General features: G+C 36.8%; 1 protein-coding gene across 1 annotated transcript in view; it reads right to left on the bottom strand.

Annotated features, from left to right (window-relative positions):
• CFAP47 (cilia and flagella associated protein 47) overlaps positions 1-12,961 on the bottom strand; it is a 423,199-nt gene that overhangs the window by 174,020 nt on the left and 236,218 nt on the right. Inside the window, exons 41-42 of the mRNA XM_070502678.1 lie at positions 8,497-8,567; positions 7,050-7,195 (exon numbers count right to left, since the gene is read on the bottom strand). Of these exons, the coding sequence (XP_070358779.1) occupies positions 7,050-7,195; positions 8,497-8,567 (217 nt within the window). The remainder of the gene's footprint in view (positions 1-7,049; positions 7,196-8,496; positions 8,568-12,961) is intronic.

The raw sequence follows: 12,961 nt of genomic DNA, 5'->3' as shown, positions 1-12,961 counted from the left end.
TTTCTGATTGTGAGGTCAATTTATTTATAGGTTTATTATCCCTCTCCAATTGAGATTTGTTTATAATAAAATTAATTTCGTCATTTACTTTCATATGGTAATATTCCATAAAATTTTACTGATTATGATCCACAATTATCTTTAATTTGTGCTGAAAAAAGGAATATGGAAAAGTTTGAATGTTTTTAATTTTTTAGTATTTAAATCCATGCACTCCTGGTAATAAAGGGTACATTAGATATAATTTTCAAATGGCAATGTTTCCTAAGCAGCCACGTACTTTGCACACATAAATCTAAGCTAGCAATCTGAAATGTGTTTTCTGTGTGTGTGTGTATTTTACTACAAATACAACTGAGTAATCAATATAAATGATGTGAAATTTTCAATGACAATTGAAGTAGATTACAAATGCATCAGTTCCCCAGAGACTGGAGAAAATGATATATTAAATTTTTACTATTTTCTTGTTTTTATCTAAAAATCAGTTGTTTTAACCAAAATATAGTATTCATAAGAAATCAGACTCAGCGAGTAGAGTTACCATAATTACCTGTTTTTTAAATGTGTGCCTGAATGAAACCTGATCTTATAGCTCGTCTACTCCGTGCAAATGAAAAACAACTCATGGAAGTTGACAGAAAAGGAGCAAACTGCTATTTGCCAGAATATTTTTCTTAAATATAACTTGTAAACAGCTTCCTAGCCATTGATTAGCCAACTGAAATATCAGTAACTAAGTCTCCATTCAATTCCATTTAATTCCACATCTTAGACAATATATTAAGATTTCTCAAAAGCTTATTTTGTCTAACTTGCTCACTTTCAATGTTCTTTTTTATTAAAAAGAAGCTTAATTGAAAATAATGCTATGTCAGGAAATTATTCAGGAAAGTCATCTGTAGTATTGTCAATTTCCCTCCACTTTTCTTTAAACAAAATCAGACCAGGAAAGGAATACAAATGCAACAAAGAACTCTTTTAAAGTAGAAACGTCCCTTACATTCTCAGTCTAGAGGCTGTGACAAGGGAAATGAAATTATCCAACACATAATAGACACTTGTCAATGTGAGCTATTCTAATAGTCACATATTAAATTTCCTTTCTGCTCTTAATTTCATATTTTCCAGTCAGCAAGTTTACTTGGATTTATATTTCCCAGAAAGAGGCCAAAGCCCATTGTCAATTGTAAGAAACTCTGACAAAAGATATTTTGTTCTTCCTGTCTATCTAGTTAAATGCAAGTCGTCAACTAATACAGTTGTATGCAACTTTACAAGAAGACCTGCTGTTAATGACCCAGAAAGGAGGAAGACAAACACAGAATTGGCAGGCAAGTTTTAATCCCAGCTCTGTCACTAATTAGTTGGGTAACCTTGGACATGCCATGGACGTCCTCCAGATACAAATAACCTCAATCATTTAAAAAAAAAAAAAAAAAAAAGGCATTTCTGAAAATTCCCATGTTTTTTCATAGGTCTTAAATTCCACTTATCCTCTTATCTTGGGCCTAGATCTTGATAGGTTTTGTAATTTATTTGTTTGAATTGGCTGAACAATATTATATTATTTTGAGGGCTAAACAGGCACATGAGACTAAAGCTAAAATTCTAAAATGTTAAATTCTATATACTAGAGAGAGATCATTAATCATTGTAGCTGACTATTTGACTTTGCCATAATTATAATGTGAAACTGACTACTAAGAATAATCGCTGTTCTTTTAAAATACTATTTTTCATATAATGATTGAGCTACAAGACTCAGCAAGGGTGAGATGGAGCCGTACAAAAAGATTTATATGCCTGCACTAAAACTTTCTTAACACAATTTTAACGCAATCCTAATTGCATGCCTGAGAGATTATTCCACAGACATTTGGAGAAGGCAATATATATTTAAATGGCATATAAATTGATTGTTTAATAAAAAGACACCGTAGATTGTAGGAAAACTTCTCATCAAATAACAGAAAGCTGGGCCTAGACTCTAGAAGTTAGTGTGGCAATGAGATTAACAGCCTCTCTTCACCTTTATCACCATATTTTTCAGAAGAGTTTCTCTTCAAATGTTTGCCACCAATTTGCCCTACAAGTAAATGAAAATTTGCTTCCCTTCAAGTGTGACTATTACTCAAAGTGTCATTAACATTGATCTTTGTATCAATATTCATGTTTATAGTTTTCTCTTGTCCTCGTCTTCCTTCCCCCAAATCTATCATCACCATCTCATTTTTCACCATTGCTTCTCACATCCTTCTCTCTGTCTTTACTCCTAGTAAGCAAAAAGCAGAGGGCTGTATAGAATGGAGGTGCATGGAGCAGTGTAAGAGATTGCAAGAGTTTCCTAGCCATTCTCTCGGTCTGCAGTTTCTGTCTCAAACTCTTAATCTACTCTCTGTTTCGGCTCCAGAGGTGCTTTCTAAAACAAAGATGAAATCAGATAATGCCTATGCTAAATATCTTCCATTGAGTTCCTGCTTTCAATAAGAATAAAAATAAAATTAAGTTATTCAACTTAAAATTCACTGCCCTCCTCATTATCAGTCTGACTGATCTATCCAACTCATTTTCTGTCATATCCAACAAATCATTCTCAGAATTGGCAATTCAAGTGTCCATGAAATTTCATGCTTAGCTATTTTGCCTCATGTTCTTAGAATCTTCTCCTGAACACACTTCTCCCCAGCCCAAACTCTGTTTTACTGGCAAATTTCTACTCACCTTTCTTACCCAAACTCCTCTATTAATCCATTATTCCTGCCTGTGCTATCGTATAGAAACACACCCTTCCCTCTATTCTAGAAATGGTCACAATCTGTCTGGCTGTGTTATAGAAATTAGTGGACATGTTCCAGGACACCATGTACACAAGGAAAGATTACGTCTTGCAAGGGGCATCTTGTTGAGGGCAAGGTTGTCCCAGCTCAATGTTGCATTCACTGAAGGAAAGAATGCATTTTTCCGATTCTTATGAATGTGCCATGTGTTCAGCAAGCTTTTTTCATCCACCTGGAGGGGGTAGCTACTTCAAATTAACACAAAGTTTCCATGTGAGCTGGGCTAACCTTCTTCAGGTTTCTCTTCTCCACTGGAATGTGATTCCCTTGGGTTCAGGGTTCATGCACTTTCTGTGCATACATTCTCTCCACACCCAGAAAACTGGCTTTATACTATTGGGGAATTAAACTGTATTTGGAGGCGTGAACAAAATAATATAATGAGATTATTGAGAATACAGCTTGATGGTGTCAAATTTTAAAACTTGCAATAGTCATTCTCCATATTCTACAGTTTCCTTCAAGAATGAGAGGGTTCTAAATTTGCAACTAGTAGATTTAAGTTCTGGAAATCTAATGTACAGGATAGTGATTATAGTCAACAATACTATAGTATAAACTTCAAAGTTGCTAAGAGACTAGATCTTAATTGTTTGAACCACAAAAAATAAATGACAATTGTGTGACATGATAAAGGTGTTAGCTAATGCTACTGTAGTAATCACATTGCAATATATAAATGTATCAAACCAACACTGTACACCTCAAACTTATACAATGTTACGTCAATTATATCAATTAAAAACAAGAATTAGAGGGTCCATAAAATTAACATGGATTTGGGAAAACAGGAATTACAGCTCCTTCATATTCTACATGTCATTTGAAGTGGTGTCCCCTGAAGCTAAAATATTGGTACCCCAGAGGCATGTGGAATCTTTACAGACTAACTCGTAGTATCACTGGTAAGGAACCCAGAGGTGACCACTAAGAATAAATAACTACCATTAGGTACAAAATTCTCTTTTTCAGATTTTCATCTCATATTTTTCTTGAAAAAGTCTGCACTGCTTATTGTAGGATGATGGTTTCCCAGTAATGGGGGAAAGGAAGGTGGGTGAAGTAAGAGAAAGCCTTGCAGCGTGGAGGGGGCTCAAACCATGTGTAACTTCATGAACATTTACCACACTGGGACTTCCAAGTTTACCTGACTTGCCCCCATATTGCCAGCAGGCATTCTGAGGTTAATAAATGTTTCAAAGTGTTTATGGGCCAAATGAAATTTCATCTCCTCTACGCTTCTCTAGGAACAACTCAGGGGTATGGCCTGTGGGGAGGAATGTAGCTATCAAAAAAAAAAAATGCAGTGGTAACAAATCCAATGAAAAATCAAAGGGCGAATGAAACGTGGCTTACCATTAAAAATCATGGAAAATAAAAGAAACCACCCTCAAATAATACTCAGTCCCTTCAGCTATAAAAATAACTTTCATAAAACTGAAGTTAGTTTGCCTAAATGTAAAATTACATAAAGAGTTTAGCATAATATAATGTTTTCACCTTCACACTCAATAAAATTAAGCAAAAATCAGTATTATTAAAGTCTGCACATAAATTATGATTGAAAAAAGTTGCACGTTGATTGTAGAATATTTAAAAATATACATAATAGAGACTGCTAGCTTAATCTCTGCATCAGCAGAGACAGAAAGACACAAAAGACTGACAGAGAAGGAAATGAGAGATAGTCAGACGAGTGGTTGCACTTATTTATGCAAATATAAGGGCCAGAGTGACATACAAGATACTTAACAACTGGTATGGCATAGCCTTAGACTAAATTGCCGTAGACAATAAAACAAGGAGGCAGCTTTGCAGGGTCTTCTACCTGGGAAGAGGGCACTCTTGCCCTGTCCACATTTTATTTGACTTGGCAAGGCTGAAACTCTCATTGGTGTGTGGGGCCCTGGTGTGGGACTGGACCAATCTGCATAAGTTGCTCAGGGATGCTGACTCCCATCCCTGCTGCCTCATGTCAGCAATACCTGGACTTTTGTTTCCATTTGTTCTGACCAAATTTTGTAGACAGAAATGGACAATGAAAGACTAGGAGATAAATTTACCAGAGGGGAGAAAGAGTCTGGTTTGGCTCAATAAAAAGGATCGTGGGTTGGGGGAACCAGGCTGGTTAGGTCACAGCAAGTGGCTGCAACTGGAACCCACTCTTAACCCAGGCCCCATATCAAGGATCCCTGCTTGATGCCCCTGCCTCTCTCAAATGGATGATCCCAGCAATGCCAGGTGGTTCCCTACCTGGGAACCCAGGACTACACAGGACAGATGTTCACACAGGCAAGACAGTGAAGACAAAGCCCCAGCATTGTGTCATACACTGCTTTGTATTCTGCAGTACTTGTGTGGGGGTCTGTCAACTCCTGCTCCCAGAAGGTACAATTCCTCAGGTCATGATTCTACTCCAGGTTCTTCCATTGAATCTGTCCCCGTCCACATGCCAGCAGAAACTTCTTTGAATTTCTGGCATTTGAGAGCATGAATTTTTAGGGCTTTTGTAGGTTTTCCCCTAAGCTAAGAATTTCTATGAACACTGATGGAAGTTTTGTGAAACTGTTTCTACTCTCAAACAGCTGTTACATAAATCATTTCATTTTTTATTTGAAAGTTCAAATGGAACATCCAAAATGAAACCAACGGCCTTTCCTTGATAGCAGTGTTAGTAGAAATGTGTCTGTGTTACACATGGAAAGCTATCAAACTGAGGCCTAATTACTTTATAGTTTTCAACAGGTGGTTCTTAATGGCAAAGCAGTTATCATACATTTAATAAGAACAGGAGCTAACTACGTGGACTTGGATGTTTGATTATCTATTTAAGCATGTAATTGCATTTTTCAATGTAATTAGCAATAAAATTGAATGTGTAAACTAATAGATGTGTTTGCCCAGATAAGTAATTGTAATTCAATGCAATACTTTAGATTAAGGACATTATTTCCCAATTGATAGGAATATAATTTAATAATTATTGTTTTTCTTAATATTTTTTCTGACAAGAACAAAATATATGTAATCAAAAGACATGTTTTAATAAAGTGAGATGCCAAGTTAAACGTAATTACATTTTGATTAATTTAGATAACATCTATGGAAGTAAATATTAATATTCCAACAATCTAATTCAAAGAATAAAATCAACCTCTTTACTATGCTATTGAGAATTAACTCCAGCATTTTTTCTAGGGCTATATAATAAATTGATATAAAAAAGTAATCGTGAAGCATTTGATTAAACTACTGATCACACTATAGTTACTATTTTTCACAGTTTTATACACAGGATTTCAGTTAAATCTTGAGCTTCTTTAAAGGAAATTTCAAAAAAAATATTTAGCATTACTATAGAACAGCATTTTTCCTCCTAAATGGTAATTTTAAGTGTAAAATTAAACTTTTCTGTACATATTTAATAGGCCATATTATTTTTCATGTGTAAATGATCCTATAGACACCTGGTCAGGATAACACCTCTTTGCAAATACCATTATTTCATTGCACATGCATTCAATGTAGGGCATAATTGATACATTTGGGACTATCTCCTGTGGGTTATAAATTCCCTCCTCAGGTCAACACATGGCAGTGTGTTTCTAGAAGGGGATAATGGCATAAAACTTTTCCTCCAAAGTCTCTTTTCTCTGTCTCTGTCTCTGTCTCTCTCCGTCTCTCTCCTCTGCTGGCTTTAAAGAAGCAAGCCGCATGGATCCCAGAGCCACTAGGCAATTAATTCTGCCAACAACTTGAGAGAGCTTAGATGCAGCTCAATGGAGCCTCGGAGGAGAATCCAGCACTGGCTGATCCCTTGATTGAAGACTTGATAGAGCTTAAGCAGAGGACCCTTCCAGCTCATGTCTGGAGCTCTGACCCACGGAAAATGTGACATAATAAATGTGTATTGCTTTAAGTCTCTCAGTGTTTGATAATTTGTTACGCAACTATAGAAAACTAATACAGATAGGGCCACAGCAAGGTTAGGCATGCCTTCACTCTGCTTATGCAGCCATTACAAAATGTACTCACAACCAGTGTAACTCTTCCCTTATTCTTGAGGATAAACTCTTTGTTTAGTGACTAGAAGGTTAAAATTGTTATCTTCATGACTAGAGTCTTCAGCTGCCTTCAAGTTGCCTGTACTGGTTATTCCACTAAAGTGCCAGCCCATGATGAAAGCATACACCACAATTCTGTTCTCACCTCTTTGTTGCTTAGGATGATGACACAGTAGCGTGTGTGGATGTCAAAGGGAAGAAAGAAGAGCTCCAGGTTTGAAGTCCCTTTCACTCCCAGGTGAAGAGTACGTGAGGAGCAGAAGAACTCTCTGATGAAATTGGACTTAATTGCTGGCAAAATAAGAAGCAGAGCTTGTTTACATATCATTTCACAAGTGCTGCTCAAAGAAAGCAGATGTTTAAGTTAGTGATTAAAATTTGGGGAAGAATACAAAAACTGTTCAAAGTATTAGCACGCAAAGTTAGATGACACACACATTTGTTAATGAAAGTACAGGTGATCTCAGCCCAAGCTTGATATAATAAAAAATGCATAATTATAACCCTCTATTAAAGATTCCTTAATAAATAACTTCTTTACAAAGGGAACTACACTAGAGTTTAAAATTAGCTTGAATACACATATAGAAATAGCAGAGAGGTCATCCAAGAATCTTCAACATTTTTTGTGGACTATGTAATTGTTCACATTACGGGGTGTAATAGACAACTTGAACTGGAAATAAAAGACTGCTATATATACGTATCTTTTTGTTGGTTTTAAAATATGCCCACAAATTCTTCAGCAAGCCTCAAATGTGATGACCTGGTGGGCCAGTCTTAGTGAATTGATCCAAAGAATCAGAAATGTAATACAACTTCTTCCTAACTATCTCTCTTTCTTGGTTCACTTACTTTTAGAACCAAGTTATCATCCTGCAAAGAAGTGTAGGCCACTTGGAGAGGCCACATGTAAGTGTTGAGCCAACAGTCCCACCTGAGGTCTAAGCCGAGAGACATTAACCCTCAGACATGTGAATGAGGAAGCCTTTGGGATGACTCAAGCCCCAGCCTCCCTCTCACTGTAACTGCATGAGAGACCCTGAGCAAGACTCGCCTAGCTCAGCCCAGTCATGACAGAAGTGTGAGAGAGAATATCATAGTACGTTTTTATTGTTTAATGCCACTACATTTGGGGTGGTTTGTTCTGTAGCTAGAGATAACCAGAATATTTCTATAGCCATTGTGCTATCCACCATTCTATCCGTATTTTCTAAATCTGTAGTTATTCCATAAAACAAAGTAAACCTTATAATTTTAAACATGGTGATACCAGTCACCCAAATAGGTTTAAACAGTTCAGAATAAGCCAAAAGAAACATACAGGTCATTTATCTAAATATGTTCATTGTACAGGTGAGGAAACTCAGACTCAGCAGTGAGAGGACAGATGCAGGCGGCCTCCTCCAAGGGTCATGAACAGAAAAGGCTGAAGACCGACGCTGGGGCTCCCACTCAGCCCGCGATGCCCAGGGCTGGCCTTTCTGTCTACAGTTGTCACCACCCTCTGTGGAATATTTCATTTCATATTATGCCCTACACATAAAAATAGGACATGAAAACAAATAAAAGCTTTTATTTGAGGCACTCACAGGTTTTTAAGGCACTTGGACCAAAAGAAGAGCCCTCAGCACTATCACGTCTACCGCTACTCACAGCATCACTGTCATAAGTAAATAGGAAAACAATGTCAACAACACAAACACAACTCAAAAACAATTCTCTATCTTAATTAAATCTTATAGATCCTTAAAAGTTATGGCCAGCTGCAATATGATATGCAAAGACCACAGATTCATTTCAGATATCATTTTTATGTCTATATTGTTTTAGAAATTTTAAAGATAAGAAGAATGCAAAAAGGAAACTTACAATCATCTATATTTCCACTACTCTTTTTTAAAATTTGGCAAAAACAATTCCTTTTTACTTTCAAATACTGTAGAGAAGTAAACTTTAGATAATAATAAAAATAACCCAAATCCTGAAACTCAAAAGTAGGTGGTCTCAATTTAGGACTACATAGGTACTCTCTCCAAAAGTGAGTCTAGAACTTGATTTCTTGAAAAATTCTCTCTCTCAGCTTATTGTTTCCACATTTTCTTCTTTCTCACAAAGGAAGGAGATTTGGGCAGCTGTTTAATCTCTGGTTCCATTTCTGAAAATGAATTAGCAGATCACAGCCTGAGGCAACTACCTCCCTTGAAAGGTTCTGTGTCTTCCAGAATCCATCAATTTTCCCCAGATTGCTCTTAGTATTCATGATTACTTTACCCAACAAGCTGTCAATTAGCATCTGACCTCTCAGATACTATTTGCCTGATATTTTCTGAGAACACAAAAACTCCATATTTTCTCACCTTGTCACTTGCTTTTTGCCTGAATTTGATGCTGTAAAAATATATTGACTATTTCCAAGTAAAGTTCTAACCACATGCATTCCTTTTCTCTAAACACTGTATTTTCCTTACACCACATTCTTAATAAGGTTATTTACCACATCTTGTAATTATTCTGTGCTTTACTTCTACGCACAGGCATTCTGATTAAGTTTAAGTAACACCTTTTTTTAAAAGTAAAGAATGTTTGGGCCAGACCCAGTGGCTTAGTGGTTAAGTTTGGTGAGCTCCACTTCGGCGACCTGGATTCAGTTACCAGGCACACACCTACACCACTCGTCCATCAGTGGTCACGCTGTCACAGTGGCTCACATACAAATTAAAGGGACATTGGCAACAGATATTAGCTCAGGGTGAATTTTCCTCCGGGGGAAAAAAAAAAGTAAATGTTTAACATTTCATGCAATTTGAGCATTTGATAGGTATTTTAATTTAAGGCTATTGTAGACATAATTGATGGATATTTTAGCTTTCATAAGGGAGACCATACAAAGAGTAAAAAGAACAACAGAAAATGCTTATTTCTCAATGCATGGCTCCACTGCCATCTCTTTGATAATAGAGCTCTAGGCAGAACGCCTGATTAAAATCCTCAGATAATCTCCAAATCTCATTTTGTTCAATACTTGCAATCTGTAGCCCTTCAGTCATTTTTTTCAGTGAATAGAAAAGCAGAGCAATTTAGGCTTCATCTCCTCTTTCTTTTCTTTATCTATTTTGTTGGAGAACAGCTAGTGAAAGTGTCTTTTGAATAAATCAAAGAGTTGCTTCATCCTAAAAGGAGACTCTCAAACCTAGAAAAATTGAGCTACCTGTACTACTTACGGTAAAGACAGAAAAAATTTGCAGATCGAGGAATTCTATTGACTTCCTCATAAAGCTAACAATTATCGTGATTAATTCACAGACATCAGAAAATAATTTAATAAAATAATTTGGCTCAGGAAAATTCTGTTACCTGATCAATGTTCTTGAGTCTAGAAATTCAGTGATAAATCCAACTTGTTTAAAAAACTAGCATCTTGCACGTCCCAAAGAAAGAACAGGAAACAGCTTAACTCATTTACCTTTTTGTTATTCCCTGCACCTCAGTCTATGCTTTCATTTTCCTAGATGCGCACTGATTATTGTTGAAGTTATGGCAGAGACAGCATGTTTAAACCCTTGGTCTTAAGGAAGAAATAGCATCAAACCAGGCTAAAATTATACAAAATACTGTAGATCAAGCAATGGAATATTTTCTGCTAATTTAGTAGTGGGTCAAAATCAGGGAATGGGACCTACTTATGAGGTATGAAAGGATGACATTCCTTTTTACTCTGTACTTGTGGTATGCAGCTCTTTTCAAGCTAAAACGATCAAAATGACATTAAAGTGGGTCTATTCAGGGCATGAATAAATCCGCCTCAAGAACGACTTCCTACTCAAGCCTTTCCCAATAGGGAAGGAAGATCTTTATTACAAGCCTTCACGAAGCTACTCCTGGGTCAGCATTCAGGGCTTTGTCCAAACCAAATGGCAAGTTATCTGGTTCAAGTCTAGTTTCTATGCATCATGGGAAGGAATACAAGAGGATCAACTTTTAGATTGATTCTATCCTCCATGTGTCCAGAATTCTTCAAAAAAGGGCCCAGTCACCATCTGGAGGACAGTAAAAATGGGATGTTTGCTGCTTTTTGTACCACTTTGGCCCCTGAGCAGTTGAGAAGTCTCCAAAGCAAGAGGTGCTAACTTGGGGTCCAAGGATTGAGTGGATCTGTGAATTTAATTGGGGAAAATTCGATCTTGACTTCCACTAACTCCATAGCAATTTAAACCAAACCACAGTAGTATTAGCTGTACTATGACTTGGCCACCAAATAATCACAGATACGTTTATATTACATTTCAGTTCTTGCATATATCTTGAGCTATTATTTATGTTCATTACTACTTTTAAAATATGGTAACTATTATCTTCACTAGATCTTATTATGCGTTGTGTTAATGAAGAAGTAAATATTTTAATATATCATAATTTTTAAATATTTTGATAATCGACTGGAATATTAGTTTCCTCTATGTTATGGACTGAATTGTGTCATCTTTAAATTCATATGTTGAAGCCCTAACTCCCAAAATGACTATATTTGGAGATAGGGTCTATAGAAGGTAAATAAGGTTAAATGAGGTCTTAAAGGTGAGGTCCTGATACGATAGAATTAGTGCCCTCATAAGAAGAGACACCAGTGAGCTCACTCTCTTTCTCCATGTTCCCACCAAGAAGAGGTCAGGTGAGCACACAGAGAGATGGCCGCCGCCTGCAAGCCAAGAGAAGAGTCCTCAGGATGAAACCCACTGTGCCTGCACCTTGGATTTCCCAGTCAAGGTGGGAAGTCCTTGGACTTCCCAGCCTCCAGAAGTTCCCAGCCCTCAGAACCCTGAGAAATAAATTTCTGTTGTTTAAGCCACCCAGTCTATGGTATTTTGTTATGGCAGCTGAAGCAGATTAAGACACTCTGTAATTGTTGCATCTTATTTTTTGCATTTATAACACACTATTCTGTGAAGTGGAATAGGCTTCATCAGACTACCAAAGAGCCTGATGACATTAAAAACAGGTAGAAAACCCTAATCCAGAGGAAGAAGATCACAGCAGATTGCTACTCTTAGTATATACATCTGGCTTTCAATCCACTCTGCTTTCCTTAGAGACTTGCCTAATTCTAATTGCTACTAATTATTCAGTGTAGTAGAATGAACTATTTAAAAATTATGGCTCTCCAGAATCCAGCTTTTTTGGGTTTTTAGCAAGAATCAGGACTCAGAAAAATATCTCTAGTAGGGTCTTCTTTCCTTTGGGTGGCATTCTGGGCCAAGCCATTCCGGGACACAGGACGAATGATGAAGCCCCTAAACTCATGGAATATGTGATCTGTCATGCAAAGCAGGTCTGCAAGAAATAATTACAAAGCAGAATGCTAAATACTTCAACACCTTTTCAACCTTAATTCACACTCTCCTATACTCCACATGTATAAGCATAGGTCTTGTACCTCCCCCACCTGCCCCCTCATTGCTTCCGCAATTCCCTCTTTATGCTCCTTCTATACTTGTAGGAAAGTTCTCCCTCTGATCTAGATTCTGACCACAAAGATCTTACTCATATTTCAGATCCCAATTTGTATATGATAAAGGAGAACAGAGTATAGTGTATGCATAGAAAAAAAGTGCTTAATATCTCATTATTTCCCTTAAATGTCTTGTCTTCCACAAAGATTGCTAGCATATCTAGATAGCGTTATTCCTTGCCAATGAGTTCAAAGAGACTATTTTTTTGTATAACATACACTACTGAATGCATTCTGCCCTGTACACTTGCCTACATTTGTGTAGATTGTTTTTTCTTCTCTATTTGATGGCTAGCTCCCTGAGGACCAGATCTCTGACTTCTTTATCCCCATCTTTCTCCAGTACTAAGAACAGTGTTTCACGTGCCACTTAGTAAGAATTTATTCAGTGATAAATAATTCACTATCACTGGAAAAAAACAGCAAGTCATACCACTGTAGGAAATTATTTATAAAGTACTCATTTCTGAGCACTGCTAATTCATCATTCAATTTTAAAGTGTGGCTAAAGTCAGTCTCCCATCCTGATCTTTTCTCACAATCTTTTG

Source organism: Equus asinus, chromosome X (assembly GCF_041296235.1).
Source record: "Equus asinus isolate D_3611 breed Donkey chromosome X, EquAss-T2T_v2, whole genome shotgun sequence".
Taxonomy (NCBI): domain Eukaryota; kingdom Metazoa; phylum Chordata; class Mammalia; order Perissodactyla; family Equidae; genus Equus; species Equus asinus.
The sequence above is the reverse complement of the archived record's forward strand: the minus strand, read 5'-3'. Positions and strand labels throughout refer to the sequence as shown.